The sequence below is a fragment of the Protopterus annectens genome, chromosome 8.part1 (assembly GCF_019279795.1).
Source record: "Protopterus annectens isolate FY-2018-M chromosome 8.part1, PAN1.0, whole genome shotgun sequence".
Lineage (NCBI taxonomy): Eukaryota > Metazoa > Chordata > Ceratodontiformes > Protopteridae > Protopterus > Protopterus annectens.
The window spans coordinates 235,445,218-235,463,868 of record NC_056742.1 but is presented as its reverse complement, the minus strand read 5'-3'; the positions used below and the strand labels follow the sequence as shown (position 1 = coordinate 235,463,868).

The window sequence follows — 18,651 nt, the reverse complement described above, 5'->3', positions numbered from 1 at the left end:
GGACTGATTTTGAATTTAAAAGGATTAAATGATTGCTCACAAAAGATTTTGTTTATTTGGCAGTGGAGTTAGTAAAATTAAAGTGTAAGCAAATAACATAATGCCTGTCTTCTATGAGAGGCTTGCTACTGCATAACTTAGAAGGGTATAACATAACTGCAAAAGTACCAAAATGAGAAGCAAAAGTCATACTTCCTTAGTGCTGTGATGAAATAAAATGTAACATGTTTGTGAAATATCAATAAAGAAAACTTATGTGAGCAATAGAAAACGAAGTGGAAGAACATAATCTTATACATTCCCTTAACACTGCATCATTATTAAACATGTACCTACAATGATAATTTCAGCAAAATCACAATGGTTAAAGATCCATTTCAGAGAAATTGTAAGAACTGTACATCAAAATTTAGGCTACAAATGTTATTGGGTAGGTAGAAGCCAACATAGTTTTTTAGAGAAGTAATTGGGACCCCTAACATCTGGTTAGATATAAAATATCCCTTTGAAATATTTCAAACAGTATTGTATTATTTGAAACCAATAACTTTTCATTTATTAAAAACAATTTGCAAATCAAGGAAAAATATAAACAGAATTGCACCAACAAAATTACACACAAAGCATAGCAGAAAGTGTTAGACTTAAAACAAAGCAATACATAGCTCTATTAGAAGAAATAAATATGATCTTTTATTACTTGTGTAAAACTGCTACACATGTTCTGTAATGTTTTCTACATGCAAGAGTTAAATCTTGAAATCCAATGAAATATATTGCAATAAAATATTTGAATTAAAATAATATGTACTACCAGTTCTGCAGTTTTTAGACCACCTCTGAGTGTCTTCAGAAATGAAACATCTACTTCCATTGTGTTCTCGCACGTCCGGTCCATATTGCTCACTGTAGATGCAGACATGTAATAAGAAAAAAAAAGCATATGACTTTGTATTTATCAGTTAGTAAGGCTGCTTCCTGGTTAAACAATTTCCTGTGACTATAATACTGAAAGCGCACTGAAAATAGTTTTGCCAGTTGATATGAGCCTCCGCTTAAGAAGCTGATTTTTTATCTCTTCCCCAGCTGCATTAATGAACTGGAAGCATGGGTTTCAGTGTAGCACAGCAGTTCCTACACTCCACACACATACATACACAGATTATGTTTTTGTTGAGAAGACTTTCAGATATAAATTGCCCCTACAGCAGAAGCTGCAAGCTATCCCGAATCATGTACATAAAAGCAACATCTGAATACAATTCAGATAGATCTCAAGCAGAGAATTTGCATAGTTTTACTACATACTTTACAGGAAGTGTAGAATCTTATCCCCCTTTAATATAACTGTGGTATACCAGATAACATTTAGCATACCTCTCAACTGTACATATTTTCGCTGAATGTCCAGATTTTTGCCACATATTTTTGGACATTTCTCATAAAATTGTGATTTTCTGGTAAATCATTGACGGTTGAACTTAGGAAATAATGACAGTCATTTGAGTTTCATAGGTTCATAAAGTAGGTTCTAAGCTATTGGCCCTAGGGCCTATATAAGCCTAGCCAAAAAGGTGGGTCTATATTAGAACATCGAAGTTTCAAAACTTTGAATGTTCTAATATCGACCCCTATTCAGCAAAAACTTAAAACATTGAACATACAGAACAACGAATTTTTTCCTAGGGAAAGAATTTGCTGTTCCAAAACACATACACACAACACAAGCACACCAAACAAACAGCAATCCACACACAAATACCTAAAATCTTACACCTAATCCTACACTAAACTATACATACACCACTAACTATCCACTTACCTTAACCCGATCCCTAACCTTAAGGTCCGTCACTATCGCACACTCACCTCACCCGCGCCCTAACCCTAACTCACCTACCCCGCCCTAACCCTCACGTCCACACAATCGCACACTTACCTGACCCGTTCCCTAACCCTAACGTCCACACAATCACGCACATACCTAACCCTAACTTACCTAACCTGCCCTAACCCTCACGTCCATACAATTGCACACATACCTAACCCGCACTCTAACCCTAACTAACCTAACCTGTGCTCAATCGCACACTTACCTGAACCCGACCTGTAACTTTCCACCACAGCGCTGAAAATACCGAAGCAACAGAAATGGACAACCGAATTCTTTCCCTAGGAAAAAATGTGGTTTTCTGTAGCTTCGATATTTTCAGCGTTCGCTGAATACGGGTTGATATTGGAACATTCAAAGTTTTGAAACTTCGATGTTCTAATATAGACCCCAAAAAGGTACCTTGGCTTTCGCCACCCAAGATAATTATTTTCCTGTGCCCCTGTCGAGCAGAGCCACAGAGGTGATCCCCGGGGTGAATTTCCTATTTCCCATCCAATCATCAAGATTTTTCTTGAAGAGTGCTAATGAGGAGCTTTGATATAGATAGGTAGTTTGTTCCAGAGTATGGGAAGTCTCTGGGACATGAAGTTTCAGACTTCATGTCCTTCAGAAAATTCATGCTAATGCAAACCTGTTACTCTATCAACTTTCTAAGTTTGTAAGAGCAATATTTAAAAAGTGTCCTTATTTTTAGGCCTTCGTCCCACCATTATTTATAACTTTGTCTAGATTTCTTGCTGTAAGAGTTGAGAGGTATGACATTTACTAATACTTGTACTTATGTTTACTCTATACAGTATTCCTGGGTAACACAATGTAATTTAATAGTCTCACATGACTCAGCAGTCTGAGTCACACAAGGAGTTTGCCATCTGTGTGTTAAATAGACATCACTGATTTAAAAGGTGGGTAAATTCTAAGTACAAAAACAAACTGTGCCCCTTCCACTCTGAAAACTCTCAAACTAAGCTTTCAAACAAATCAAAAACATATCAATCTGCCATGAACATCATATATTCTAAAATAAAACTTCTACAAATCACATACTGCATTCAGAAGGTTAGACGTAGTTCATGATCTCCAGAAAAGCAAGTTACCCATAATGCAAACTACTGACTGTATAATGGCATTTAGCAGAATCCTAGATGTGTTAGATGTACCATACATTTTGTTTCTTAACTATTTATACAATTTTGTATTCTAAAGAACAAACAATTTTAGACAAAGCAGCAAGTACTGGTAAATATAGCAGACAGTATGCTAACAAAAATATAATTAAGTATAGTGCTAGTTGTTGTCTGTCTAGAAAGAAAGAGGAACGTGCTCATTTGTTATGGATGCTAAAATGTCAGGCAGAAGGGATCTGAGGAATTCAGATACAAGGTCCTCAGCTATTTGAAATGAATGGTTTTGAGCATGAATGACACAACTGGTGATGGGGCCCACAAGAAGTGACTAACCAGGCTATTACAGACATTGCATACACTGGTATACATGTACTGTGTGTACCACTGTTGTAGACAGTGTCGACATTAGACTAGTTTATAGAAGACAGCTGCCCAGAGCACTTATGCATGGCCCTTTGCCACACTTATTGGTGCACTGGATCACACATGCATCGCACAAGGCACCTCTTTCTATACTGCTATTGATACTTTTTTAGCTTCTATGCTTAACATTGAAGTAGTCCAATACATTGTTTAGCCTAACTTGTGGTTCTTGTCAACTCCTTTTTATATTTCCCTTATTTTGTCAAGGTATCTCAATTTCAAGTTACAGTTTTTGCTGTTAGACTTTTAATTGTCCATAGTGTGTGGTTCCTGAATTAGAGATATCTGAATGTAACTGAGAAGGATGTGATGAAGTGAACGTTGCAGACCCAATTCCTCTTACCCATACCTCTTACCCATATCATTGAAGAGGAGGATCAAGCTGAGTGAAGTGTAGGTGATATGTTAACTGCATAAAAAAATTAACAAGCACAGGAGTCTGTATAGTTTCAGCTTCACCGCCACGAGTGTTGAGGAAAAAAATTAAAAAAAAAACAAAGAAACTGGTGGTCTTAAAACTTCATTGATGAGTTCAGTCACAATAATTTCCAAGAATCATGAAACCCAGGTAGTGGTCCAAAGCAACAAGCCTTTATTCATCACAGACAAGTGGTCCTCAGTAGCAAAAAATCAGAAATATTTTAACAATGCTAAATCAGCTTTTATATACTTAAAAGTAGGTGTGGAAAATGTACGTATTGTTTAATTTTAAACCACTCTACTCAAGGCAAACAGTATAAACAGGGCCATAAAAGTGCATTTTAGAACAAGTACCCACCTCCGCACACTACTACTGATTAGATCAAATTAAATCCTAGTAAAGGGAAACACTACCTATTTGCAACCCACATTCCAAAATCAGGTATTAAGAAAAGCATAAAATATACCATGCTAGCTGGCAAGTGGGCTGCAGCCCTTCTGATTCTATCTTTCACCAATTCATTCCGACTTCCCTTCTCCTCAACCACCCCTCCCAGATGCTGGAAGCTGTTAACTTAGTCCACTATCTTGCCTTTTATCTCAATTCTCATCTTCTTCTTCTGATTTCCCCCATTTGCTGCCATTACCACTGTCTACCTGTACTTACGTTCACCCCATGTGCCTTCAGTTTTGAATCCCATTCCCCTATCCTTTGCTGATGTTCTTACTCAGAGTCCACCTGTAATGCCACATCGTTTGCATACAGCAACTTTGTTGATCTGTTCCCTACGACCTGTTTGCTAATTTAGTCCATCACCAATATGAAAATTGGTAAGCTCAGAGCTGAACCCTGATGTACACCCACTCCCACGGGGAAGCACGCTGTGAGACCGAACACTGTTTGTACTTGAGTTATTGGGTCCTTGTGAGTTGCTTGCACTAATTCTACCAATGTTTTTAGGACTTTGTACCACCTCAAGGCTACCCAAAGCTTCTTCAAAACTATCTGTCTCACTGCAAACATTGGCTCAGTTGTGCTGCATCCTGATCTCAATCCAAACTACTCATCTCCCATCTTACATTCTACTAGTCTGTGTAACCATTTATCAATCACCCTCTCCAGAACTTTCATGCAGTGTGACAGGAGTTTGATACCTCTGTATTGTCCACAGTTGTGGATGTCCCCTTTGTTCTTGTACACTGGTATGAGTATGCTTATTCTCCAGTCATCTGAGATATGCCTTTCTCTTCACACTGTGATGAGTACTCTCAGGAACCACCTTTTCCCTATCTCACCCATCACCTTTATTATATCTGCTGTGACCTAATCTGAGCCTGCTGCTTTCCCTGACTTCATTTTGCTTAGTGATGTTCTTACTTCTTCTATAGTGGGCTCCTGTCATTGTAGACTGTGTCTGGGGCAGTACAGATTCTGTGTTTTTTCATTCAGAAGCTGATGGAAGTATTCCTTCCATCTGCCTTTGATGCCCTGTGGACTGGCAAGGACGCTGCTGCTGGCATCCCTTATGAAGGATGTTTGACTATATTCTTTATCTTTCTGTCTTTGCCTTGCAACCTGATATAGTTTCTTTATGCTACCTACTGAATCACTATCCAAAAGCTTTTAGAGTGCCTCTGATGCCCTTGTCTTTGTTATTGCATCTTGTTTGTTAGCCTCGTTAACTAACCAGTATTCCTTCCTAAACTGATCTGCCTTTTGTATCTCCCACTTTTTTTCTGCACTCTTTCTTTCTTTTGATGACTTCCTGGATTTCTGCATTCCACCACCAGCTTTCATTATGTAGCTTATTTCCATACCTGGCTCAGCCACATATCTGTTCTGTAGTCCTCACGCATGCTGTTTTAAGCCGCTGCTATTCGTCTTCACCTCCACCTACCTCCTCCTCTTCTTGGGGTGCTACAGTCCTGAGTAATTCCTTGAACTGCTGTGCTTTCTCTCTAGTCAACTTCTAGGTCTTCAGCCTGGTCTCTGTTGACCTTAGAGTCTTCTCTGACCACTTCATGCAGCTGATTGTGGCAATCAGTAGTTTATGCTGTCAGCCGACTGTTTCACTGGGGATAGCTTTGCAATCAATGATTCTAACCCAAAGCCCTTTCCTTACTAGAAGGAAGTCTACCTAAGTTGCATGTTGGCCACGCTCGTATGTGATATAGTTACTGTCTGTCTTTCTGAACCACGTGTTGGCTATCAAGCAATTTGCTAGACAGAAGTCTTGAATGGCCTCTCTTTCTTTATCCCTGTTGCTCAATCCATTTCGACCCAGGTAGTCTTCATACCCCTAATATGTGCATTCAAGTCACCCATTATCAACACCAATTCATGTTGTCCTGCTTTATCTGGTAGGTCCTGCAAATGCTATAAGAATGCACTCTTCTCTTCACTGCCCATCCATCTGGTCTCTTAAATACATAGGATCTCTAACCTCCTCCATACCATCATTTCATCCACTTCCAAACTCCATCCTGTCAGTGAACCTACACTGAGTGAAGCAATTCTTAGTTCATGTTTGGAAGGTTGATTGCTTTTATGTCCAGCCTTCATTCAGCAGAGATACCCCTGGCAACCCAGGCTGAGCAACTGGACACTGGCCGGGCAGTAGCTTAGTGACCCAGGGCTGCTGGGCTTTATGGCAGACACACACTGGCCAATAGGGGCACATAGACCCTTCCCACCATTAGCAAGAGTCCCTGGCATAGGTTGGAGTAGGATGGGTCCTCACCCACTTATCACCAGCAAATACCTATGTCTATTTAGCTACGTAAGTCAGCATGACCGAATCACCTAGAGCCATATTTTATACCATTGAGTGGCTAGCCCTGCCACTGCACTCAGTCTGTGATTCATGTTCTCCTTTCTTGAGGGTAGATGTCCAAAGTGGTTGGTCTATACAACTCTTTCCCCTATAGGTCACCATGTAGAATCCATGCTGCTGCCCACAGCTCCATTCACTGGTGAGTTTGAGATGGAAATGCTCAGAATGTTTCTCAGAGGAGAGAGGAACCCCACAGAGACACCAGGAGAACATGCAAACTCCAAACAGGCATTGGCTAGACATCAGGATCAAACCTTGTTCCTTGTGCATGGGAACCGAGGGCCTTAGCCATTATGCCAGCTGGTCTTAACTCAGGCCCTAAAACACAAATCCCACAATCCAAGCTATATATTCCCACAATTCCTACAGCTATATATTCCCAAGCTTTTAAATATTACATGTCATATAAGGTGTGTTTTCAAAACATGATGTAAAAAAAGCTTTCAGGAAGCAAGTGGCTTTGCCAGACTTACTTTTACTTCCATACACTGGCTTCATCTACAGCCAGTGACAGAAGACAAAGGTGGGTACTTGACAAAACTTCTTTTATGTCTCCACTATCTGATAACCAGTGTTGTCAAGAAACAATCAATTCCCAGCTAGTGACTGCTGAAAGATGATGAGCTAGGAACTAAAGCCTAACAGGTGTGATTGAAAAGTAATTTTGACTAAATCAAGTAGTCCTACAAGTAATTCTGTCTGAAATAAAATTCCAGAAGCAATAGCTGAGATTGTTCTAACCATGTTTCTAATGCATTCAATGATTTTTGTGTCACTCTGCACGTCTACATTATTTGCTGAAAGATATCAGGGTTAAATTTTGCACATATTGAAGAAAATTTGATTTTTTATGATGCAGATGCTTTTAATAAATGCTGTAAAAAGCAGTGGACCTAAGGCTGAACCTTGGGGTATACCAAGTATTATCAATAAAAAGCAGGAATATGTATCTTGTCATTTTACCAGGGAATGTATGCTTAAATGACTTTTGAACCAATATATATATATATATATATATATATATATATATATATATACACACACACACACACACACACAAAATGGGAATGAAAAGTAACCAATCAGATCGACACATACCTTGCATCAAATCTGCTCCACGCATGATAAAAAGCTGGTGCAGGCCAGCTAGACTTCTCTTTGTCATAGATTCCTAATCTCTCATAAACTTCAAAATCCAACAAACTGCTACCATCTTGAAAAGTCATTTAGCAATAAAAAATATGAAAAATACTTAAACACAGGAAGCCAGTACAAAGCAACACCAAAGACCAGAAATACATATAACCATCGCAGGTTCTAAACAAAGCACGATTCAGGACTGTGACACAAATTAAACCGACTCTTCAGTAATAAAAACATTTCACTTCAAATGAAAGTGCACTGTCTGACTAGGAACAGTAAAAGACACCTGGAAAGTAAAATAAATAAATAAATAAAGTCTTGGAGAAAATGAAAGCATAAATACCGCAAAACTGAAAATGAAGTTCAGTGGGAAATAACACTAGTAAAAAAACCAGGTCCGTACCAGGAGAAATATCAGCTTTATTCTTTGATTTCCTGTTGTTGCCTATTTAAGTGGTACAGTGTGAAATATTTTCTGCTTAAAAACCTCAGCTTTGGCCGGCTAAGAACTTGCTGTATTCAACTGGACGTATAAGAGAATTTAAGTACCTTTATCTGCACTTTTTTTTCAAAAAAATACAGTATTTAAATTGATTCTAACTGTGTGTTGCAGGAATATTAACTGAACTGGAAGTTAGTCAGTGTTTGCTGAATTTTGTTATTTGCTAGTAATTACAGGTGTGGGGGTAGCCACATTCTTTGATTTCCTGTCCTTGCCTATTTAAGTGGTACAGTGTGAAATATTTTCTGCTTAAAAACTCAGCTTTGGCCGGCTAAGAACTTGCTGTATTCAACTGGACGTATAAGAGAATTTAAGTACCTTTATCTGCACTTGTTTTTTCAAAAAATACAGTATTTAAATTGATTCTAACTGTGTGTTGCAGGAATATTAACTGAACTGGAAGTTAGTCAGTGTTTGCTGAATTTTGTTATTTGCTAGTAATTACAGGTGTGGGGGTGGCCACATTCTTTGATTTCCTGTCCTTGCCTATTTAAGTGGTACAGTGTGAAATATTTTCTGCTTAAAAACCTCAGCTTTGGCCGGCTAAGAACTTGCTGTATTCAACTGGACGTATAAGAGAATTTAAGTACCTTTATCTGCACTTTTTTTCAAAAAAATACAGTATTTAAATTGATTCTAACTGTGTGTTGCAGGAATATTAACTGAACTGGAAGTTAGTCAGTGTTTGCTGAATTTTGTTATTTGCTAGTAATTACAGGTGTGGGGTAGCCACATTCTTTGATTTCCTGTCCTTGCCTATTTAAGTGGTACAGTGTGAAATATTTTCTGCTTAAAAACCTCAGCTTTGGCCGGCTAAGAACTTGCTGTATTCAACTGGACATATAAGAGAATTTAAGTACCTTTATCTGCACTTTTTTTCAAAAAATACAGTATTTAAATTGATTCTAACTGTGTGTTGCAGGAATATTAACTGAACTGGAAGTTAGTCAGTGTTTGCTGAATTTTGTTATTTGCTAGTAATTACAGGTGTGGGGGTAGCCACATTCTTTGATTTCCTGTCCTTGCCTATTTAAGTGGTACAGTGTGAAATATTTTCTGCTTAAAAACCTCAGCTTTGGCCAGCTAAGAACTTGCTGTATTCAACTGGACGTATAAGAGAATTTAAGTACCTTTATCTGCACTTTTTTCAAAAAAATACAGTATTTAAATTGATTCTAACTGTGTGTTGCAGGAATATTAACTGAACTGGAAGTTAGTCAGTGTTTGCTGAATTTTGTTATTTGCTAGTAATTACAGGTGTGGGGTAGCCACATTCTTTTATTTCCTGTCCTTGCCTATTTAAGTGGTACAGTGTGAAATATTTTCTGCTTAAAAACCTCAGCTTTGGCCGGCTAAGAACTTGCTGTATTCAACTGGACGTATAAGAGAATTTAAGTACCTTTATCTGCACTTTTTTTCAAAAAATACAGTATTTAAATTGATTCTAACTGTGTGTTGCAGGAATATTAACTGAACTGGAAGTTAGTCAGTGTTTGCTGAATTTTGTTATTTGCTAGTAATTACAGGTGTGGGGGTAGCCACATTCTTTGATTTCCTGTCCTTGCCTATTTAAGTGGTACAGTGTGAAATATTTTCTGCTTAAAAACCTCAGCTTTGGCCGGCTAAGAACTTGCTGTATTCAACTGGACATATAAGAGAATTTAAGTACCTTTATCTGCACTTTTTTAAAAAAAAAATACAGTATTTAAATTGATTCTAACTGTGTGTTGCAGGAATATTAACTGAACTGGAAGTTAGTCAGTGTTTGCTGAATTTTGTTATTTGCTAGTAATTACAGGTGTGGGGTAGCCACATTCTTTGATTTCCTGTCCTTGCCTATTTAAGTGGTACAGTGTGAAATATTTTCTGCTTAATAACCTCAGCTTTGGCCTGCTAAGAACTTGCTGTATTCAACTGTACGTATAAGAGAATTTAAGTACCTTTATCTGCACTTTCTTTCAAAAAATACAGTATTTAAATTGATTTTAACTGTGTGTTGCAGGAATATTAACTGAACTGGAAGTTAGTCAGTGTTTGCTGAATTTTGTTATTTGCTAGTAATTACAGGTGTGGGGGTAGCCACATTCTTTGATTTCCTGTCCTTGCCTATTTAAGTGGTACAGTGTGAAATATTTTCTGCTTAAAAACCTCAGCTTTGGCCGGCTAAGAACTTGCTGTATTCAACTGGACGTATAAGAGAATTTAAGTACCTTTATCTGCACTTTTTTTCAAAAAATACAGTATTTAAATTGATTCTAACTGTGTGTTGCAGGAATATTAACTGAACTGGAAGTTAGTCAGTGTTTGCTGAATTTTGTTATTTGCTAGTAATTACAGGTGTGGGGTAGCCACATTCTTTGATTTCCTGTCCTTGCCTATTTAAGTGGTACAGTGTGAAATATTTTCTGCTTAAAAACCTCAGCTTTGGCCGGCTAAGAACTTGCTGTATTCAACTGGACTTATAAGAGAATTTAAGTACCTTTATCTGCACTTTTTTTCAAAAAAATACAGTATTTAAATTGATTCTAACTGTGTGTTGCAGGAATATTAACTGAACTGGAAGTTAGTCAGTGTTTGCTGAATTTTGTTATTTGCTAGTAATTACAGGTGTGGGGGTAGCCACATTCTTTGATTTCCTGTCCTTGCCTATTTAAGTGGTACAGTGTGAAATATTTTCTGCTTAAAAACCTCAGCTTTGGCCGGCTAAGAACTTGCTGTATTCAACTGGACATATAAGAGAATTTAAGTACCTTTATCTGCACTTTTTTTCAAAAAATACAGTATTTAAATTGATTCTAACTGTGTGTTGCAGGAATATTAACTGAACTGGAAGTTAAATATTAACTGAACTGGAAGTTAGTCAGTGTTTGCTGAATTTTGTTATTTGCTAGTAATTACAGGTGTGGGGGTAGCCACATTCTTTGATTTCCTGTCCTTGCCTATTTAAGTGGTACAGTGTGAAATATTTTCTGCTTAAAAACCTCAGCTTTGGCGGCTAAGAACTTGCTGTATTCAACTGGACGTATAAGAGAATTTAAGTACCTTTATCTGCACTTTTTTTCAAAAAAATACAGTATTTAAATTGATTCTAACTGTGTGTTGCAGGAATATTAACTGAACTGGAAGTTAGTCAGTGTTTGCTGAATTTTGTTATTTGCTAGTAATTACAGGTGTGGGGGTAGCCACATTCTTTGATTTCCTGTCCTTGCCTATTTAAGTGGTACAGTGTGAAATATTTTCTGCTTAAAAACCTCAGCTTTGGCCGGCTAAGAACTTGCTGTATTCAACTGGACGTATAAGAGAATTTAAGTACCTTTATCTGCACTTTTTTTCAAAAAATACAGTATTTAAATTGATTCTAACTGTGTGTTGCAGGAATATTAACTGAACTGGAAGTTAGTCAGTGTTTGCTGAATTTTGTTATTTGCTAGTAATTACAGGTGTGGGGGTAGCCACATTCTTTGATTTCCTGTCCTTGCCTATTTAAGTGGTACAGTGTGAAATATTTTCTGCTTAAAAACCTCAGCTTTGGCCGGCTAAGAACTTGCTGTATTCAACTGGACGTATAAGAGAATTTAAGTACCTTTATCTGCACTTTTTTTTCAAAAAATACAGTATTTAAATTGATTCTAACTGTGTGTTGCAGGAATATTAACTGAACTGGAAGTTAGTCAGTGTTTGCTGAATTTTGTTATTTGCTAGTAATTACAGGTGTGGGGTAGCCACATTCTTTGATTTCCTGTCCTTGCCTATTTAAGTGGTACAGTGTGAAATATTTTCTGCTTAAAAACCTCAGCTTTGGCCGGCTAAGAACTTGCTGTATTCAACTGGACGTATAAGAGAATTTAAGTACCTTTATCTGCACTTTTTTTCAAAAAATACAGTATTTAAATTGATTCTAACTGTGTGTTGCAGGAATATTAACTGAACTGGAAGTTAGTCAGTGTTTGCTGAATTTTGTTATTTGCTAGTAATTACAGGTGTGGGGTAGCCACATTCTTTGATTTCCTGTCCTTGCCTATTTAAGTGGTACAGTGTGAAATATTTTCTGCTTAAAAACCTCAGCTTTGGCCGGCTAAGAACTTGCTGTATTCAACTGGACGTATAAGAGAATTTAAGTACCTTTATCTGCACTTTTTTCAAAAAAATACAGTATTTAAATTGATTCTAACTGTGTGTTGCAGGAATATTAACTGAACTGGAAGTTAGTCAGTGTTTGCTGAATTTTGTTATTTGCTAGTAATTACAGGTGTGGGGTAGCCACATTCTTTGATTTCCTGTCCTTGCCTATTTAAGTGGTACAGTGTGAAATATTTTCTGCTTAAAAACCTCAGCTTTGGCGGCTAAGAACTTGTTGTATTCAACTGGACATATAAGAGAATTTAAGTACCTTTATCTGCATTTTTTCAAAAAAATACAGTATTTAAATTGATTCTAACTGTGTGTTGCAGGAATATTAACTGAACTGGAAGTTAGTCAGTGTTTGCTGAATTTTGTTATTTGCTAGTAATTACAGGTGTGGGGGTAGCCACATTCTTTGATTTCCTGTCCTTGCCTATTTAAGTGGTACAGTGTGAAATATTTTCTGCTTAAAAACCTCAGCTTTGGCCGGCTAAGAACTTGCTGTATTCAACTGGACGTATAAGAGAATTTAAGTACCTTTATCTGCACTTTTTTCAAAAAATACAGTATTTAAATTGATTCTAACTGTGTGTTGCAGGAATATTAACTGAACTGGAAGTTAGTCAGTGTTTGCTGAATTTTGTTATTTGCTAGTAATTACAGGTGTGGGGCAGCCACATTCTTTGATTTCCTGTCCTTGCCTGTTTAAGTGGTACAGTGTGAAATATTTTCTGCTTAAAACCTCAGCTTTGGCCGGCTAAGAACTTGCTGTATTCAACTGGACGTATAAGAGAATTTAAGTACCTTTATCTGCACTTTTTTTTCCCAAAAAATACAGTATTTAAATTGATTCTAACTGTGTGTTGCAGGAATATTAACTGAACTGGAAGTTAGTCAGTGTTTGCTGAATTTTGTTATTTGCTAGTAATTACAGGTGTGGGGGTAGCCACATTCTTTGATTTCCTGTCCTTGCCTATTTAAGTGGTACAGTGTGAAATATTTTCTGCTTAAAAACCTCAGCTTTGGCCGGCTAAGAACTTGCTGTATTCAACTGGACGTATAAGAGAATTTAAGTACCTTTATCTGCACTTTTTTTCAAAAAATACAGTATTTAAATTGATTCTAACTGTGTGTTGCAGGAATATTAACTGAACTGGAAGTTAGTCAGTGTTTGCTGAATTTTGTTATTTGCTAGTAATTACAGGTGTGGGGGTAGCCACATTCTTTGATTTCCTGTCCTTGCCTATTTAAGTGGTACAGTGTGAAATATTTTCTGCTTAAAAACCTCAGCTTTGGCCGGCTAAGAACTTGCTGTATTCAACTGGACGTATAAGAGAATTTAAGTACCTTTATCTGCACTTTTTTCAAAAAATACAGTATTTAAATTGATTCTAACTGTGTGTTGCAGGAATATTAACTGAACTGGAAGTTAGTCAGTGTTTGCTGAATTTTGTTATTTGCTAGTAATTACAGGTGTGGGGGTAGCCACATTCTTTGATTTCCTGTCCTTGCCTATTTAAGTGGTACAGTGTGAAATATTTTCTGCTTAAAAACCTCAGCTTTGGCCGGCTAAGAACTTGCTGTATTCAACTGGACGTATAAGAGAATTTAAGTACCTTTATCTGCACTTTTTTTCAAAAAATACAGTATTTAAATTGATTCTAACTGTGTGTTGCAGGAATATTAACTGAACTGGAAGTTAGTCAGTGTTTGCTGAATTTTGTTATTTGCTAGTAATTACAGGTGTGGGGTAGCCACATTCTTTGATTTCCTGTCCTTGCCTATTTAAGTGGTACAGTGTGAAATATTTTCTGCTTAAAAACCTCAGCTTTGGCCGGCTAAGAACTTGCTGTATTCAACTGGACGTATAAGAGAATTTAAGTACCTTTATCTGCACTTTTTTCAAAAAATACAGTATTTAAATTGATTCTAACTGTGTGTTGCAGGAATATTAACTGAACTGGAAGTTAGTCAGTGTTTGCTGAATTTTGTTATTTGCTAGTAATTACAGGTGTGGGGGTAGCCACATTCTTTGATTTCCTGTCCTTGCCTATTTAAGTGGTACAGTGTGAAATATTTTCTGCTTAAAAACCTCAGCTTTGGCCGGCTAAGAACTTGCTGTATTCAACTGGACGTATAAGAGAATTTAAGTACCTTTATCTGCACTTTTTTTTCAAAAAATACAGTATTTAAATTGATTCTAACTGTGTGTTGCAGGAATATTAACTGAACTGGAAGTTAGTCAGTGTTTGCTGAATTTTGTTATTTGCTAGTAATTACAGGTGTGGGGGTAGCCACATTCTTTGATTTCCTGTCCTTGCCTATTTAAGTGGTACAGTGTAAAATATTTTCTGCTTAAAAACCTCAGCTTTGGCCGGCTAAGAACTTGCTGTATTCAACTGGACATATAAGAGAATTTAAGTACCTTTATCTGCACTTTTTTTTCAAAAAATACAGTATTTAAATTGATTCTAACTGTGTGTTGCAGGAATATTAACTGAACTGGAAGTTTTGACTCTGCTCTTCAGTTAGTCCCACCCACCGTCCCTGTTTTTGTTTTGGTGTTAATCTTAGTGGCCTTGAAACTGCCCACCCCTCTTGTAAATTTGTGTTTGGATACTCCTTCTGGGCCCATCTCATTTGCTCACTCAACTGAGTGCAGTGAGATCATATTCTGATTTCAGGCACTCCTACTGTGTACAAAGAGAGCATCTGGGAAACAGAAAAAAAAAAACAAATTAAGCTTGTTTCCTGCCTTTCCTGTTAAGTGGTATAGAGTATTTGTAGGCTTCTGAGCCCCCTAGCTTAGTTTTTTTTCTTATAACTAGCCAGTTTTCTAGTTTCAGCACTCAAATCTGTTTCTTTGATCTCAGCCCTTGTTCAGAAAAAATATATATATATTTCATCTGCTTTTACTGTACTTGTGTTTCTACCTACTTTATTTTACTTTTACATCATCTTAAAAGTACTCAATTGTATTTATTACTGCTTGGTGTAACTCATTCTAAGCCTTTTGGTTTAAACACATGGGCTTCGGACCAGTTTTGCACTGAGAGGGTTTGTGGTCTGCACTGTAGTGGCAGAACAGGTAGCTTACATCCTTCTAGGTTGGGAACTGCTGACTGAGGGCTCAGTGTCTGTTATTCTAAAAGTGTATTAATTCTGGTTTAAGCACTTGGGCTTTCAGGCTAGTTATTTTACATTAAGAGGGTTCGTGGTCTGCACTCTTGGGGGAGGAGAGGCTGGACTCTGCCCTTCTGAGCTGGGAATTTCTGGTTAAAGGCTTATAGTGCATGCATATCTGAACTGCTTCTTACTGAAGTTGGTGCGCCTTGTTTGCTGTGGCATAGACTGGATTCGGGCCTGCTGGATCTAGCTTTGTTTGCGTAACTTGAGCACTAATCCAGGCATTCTCTAAATTATTCAGTTGTATTTATTACTGCTTGGTAGTAACTTGATTAAAGTGTAGCTATCATTCTAAGTCTTTTGGATTAAGCACTTGGGCTTCAGACCAGTTGTTTTACATTAGGAAGGTTTGTGGCATGCACTGTGGTGGCAGGACAGGTAGCTTTCATCCTTCTAAGTTGGGAACTGCTGATTGAGAGCCCAGTGTCTGTTATTCTTAAAGTGTATTAGTTCTGGTTTAGGCACTTGGGCTTCAGGCCAGTTATTTTACATTAAGAAGGTTCGTGGTCTGCACTATTGTGGGAGAAGAGGCTGGACTTTGCCCTTCTGAGCTGGGAATTTCTGGTTAAAGGTTTATAGTGCCTGAATATTTGAACTGTATCTTACTGAAATTGGTGCACCTTGTTTGCAGTAGCATAGACTAGATCCAGGCCTGCTGAATCTAGCTTTGTTTATATGCTTGTTGTTTGTTTGCTTGTTATTTTCCTGGAACGCTAATTCCACCTAATACGCGGCTTGTCAGCGCTTCTGTGGATCACTAGTGATATCTGCATTGCTTACTGTACTTATTTCCTTGTTTCACTTGAAAGAAAGTTACTGTTTGTCATTTTTGCATTTAAGTTACCTGTAACACATTGCACTTAAGTTACCTGGCACTTGCGCGCTAAAGCAATTATATAAGTCAGCACTAAAAATTAAAAGCACTACACCCTCACTCCCCACTGGCCCTTGTTTTCAATTATTAGGGAATTCCCAATATTATTCTAGCATGTCCAAAGGTCAGTTGTCAATCTCCTCTCCGGTCCAGCTGGTGAATCTGGGAATCTTGAGGCAATGTTACAACTGCCTCATGTACACAGACAACCCTCTCCTCCTCCCAACAAATTCCAACACATGTGAGAGATGCAACCATACAGCCAAACTGGAGGCTAAGCTCTCTCAACTCAGTACTGGCATAACCAGTCAGGAGGAGAAGGAAACCACACTCACTACAATTCCAGTCTCACATAGACCTACCACGACAGCAAACCAAACACATAATCACACAAAAACATACTCGGAGGCTCTAAATAAAAATCTGCCTAAGCAGCAGAGACCTCCAAAGCAGACACCCAAGCAACCGCTACCCCAAAACAAAACACATGCAACACATATCTCACAAAGCCAGTGTGCCGAACAGTCACAGCCCTTAAGACTAAACAACACACCTGATACACTTGTAATAGGTAACTCTATCGTCAGGCACACTGACGTCCCGCTCACCAGGCTGAACAAGGAGAGGGTCACGGTGAGCAGCCTGTCGGGCGCTAGGATCCAACACATAACACAAGCACTCAGGTCACTCCAAGGCAAGTACAAATATGACTCAGTCATTGTCCATGCTGGTATGAATGACCTGAGACGTACCTCCCTAGACTACATGAAAAGAGACATAAAGGAGCTCTTTGAGCATGTAGCCCAGGCCGGTATGACCCTGACCTTGAGTAGCATCTTACCCTCACCAAGAATGATGCCACAATATGAAGACAAGATGATCAATTTCAACAATTGGCTTAAGTACTGGTGTCAGTCAAAGGGGAACCAATGCCTGTCAGCTTGGGATGATATGCTCGACAAGCCACGATGCTTCGCTAGGGACGGCTTGCACCTGTCACCCCTGGGCTTTTGGATATTGGCAAAGGCTCTTGCTACCCCCATAGTAACTTTTTTAGGCAAGGCTCAAAAGACAAACCCACCTCCACAGATATCACAAGGGATAAGAAACTAAGAGTAATGCTACTCAACGCCAGAAGTCTAAACCTCAAGATGCACGCACTCGAAACTCTCCTTAGCATGGAGAACATTGATATCTGTGCAGTAACAGAAACCTGGTTCAGGGCTCCCGAGAGCACCCCAGCACTACCAGGTTATACCTCATACCATTCTTTTCGGCCCCAAAACTTGGACCAAACTACAAAAGGAGGGGGAGTATCGATATTCATCAAAGATACCCACACCTCCAGGTTGGTGGCAAAGCACAAAGCATCAGAGATTATCCATGTGCAACTAACAGTGGGTAAAACTGCCTTCCAGTTTATAGCCTGCTACAGACCACCCTCCCAAACCCAGGAACCCCACTCGGCCTTTCTGAGAACACTGGAAAATATGAAGGTCTCTCCAAACACCATTATATTGGGCGACTTCAACTACCCAAACATAGACTGGGAGCATTACTCTAGCTCCAACACCCTAGCCCAAAGGTTCCTAGAATTTATAAACTCAAATGCTATGGAACAACTTGTTACCACTCCCACAAGAGGGGAAAACATACTGGACCTGATCATCACCAACATGGGGACTTTATGCTCCAGACCAGAAGTGTATCCCTCACTGGTAAGATCAGACCATAAACTAATCTCACTGGATATTCACATCCCGACCCCACCCCCTGCCCAGAAAACCACAGTGAAAAACTTCTCTAAAGCAAATTTCACACTCTTCAAAACCGAGGTGGAATCCTTCAAAGCCCCCGGGCCTGTGGAAAATACGGCCCAGACCGCAGAATCCTTTATAAACGCATTCTATGAACACCTTCAGGAATGCATGGATCATGCGATCCCAAATAAAACCAAGACCCAATCCTCCAAAGGCAGACATCCTGTCTGGTGGACCCCAGCCATAAACAAACTATACAGTAGAAGGAGGAAGCTACTAAATGATAGAGCAAAATCCCAAAAAGGGAAGGCATCACTGATCAGTATTAGCAAAAAACTACAGGCACTCATAAAATTGTCTAAGGCC

General features: G+C 38.4%; 1 protein-coding gene across 4 annotated transcripts in view; it reads right to left on the bottom strand.

Annotated features, from left to right (window-relative positions):
* Window positions 1-18,651, bottom strand: part of CKLF (chemokine like factor) — a 601,280-nt gene that overhangs the window by 410,625 nt on the left and 172,004 nt on the right. For all 4 annotated transcript variants that reach the window (XM_044081825.1, XM_044081826.1, XM_044081823.1 and 1 more), the window contains exon 2: window positions 815-906. In XM_044081825.1, the coding sequence (XP_043937760.1) occupies window positions 815-906 (92 nt within the window). The remainder of the gene's footprint in view (window positions 1-814; window positions 907-18,651) is intronic.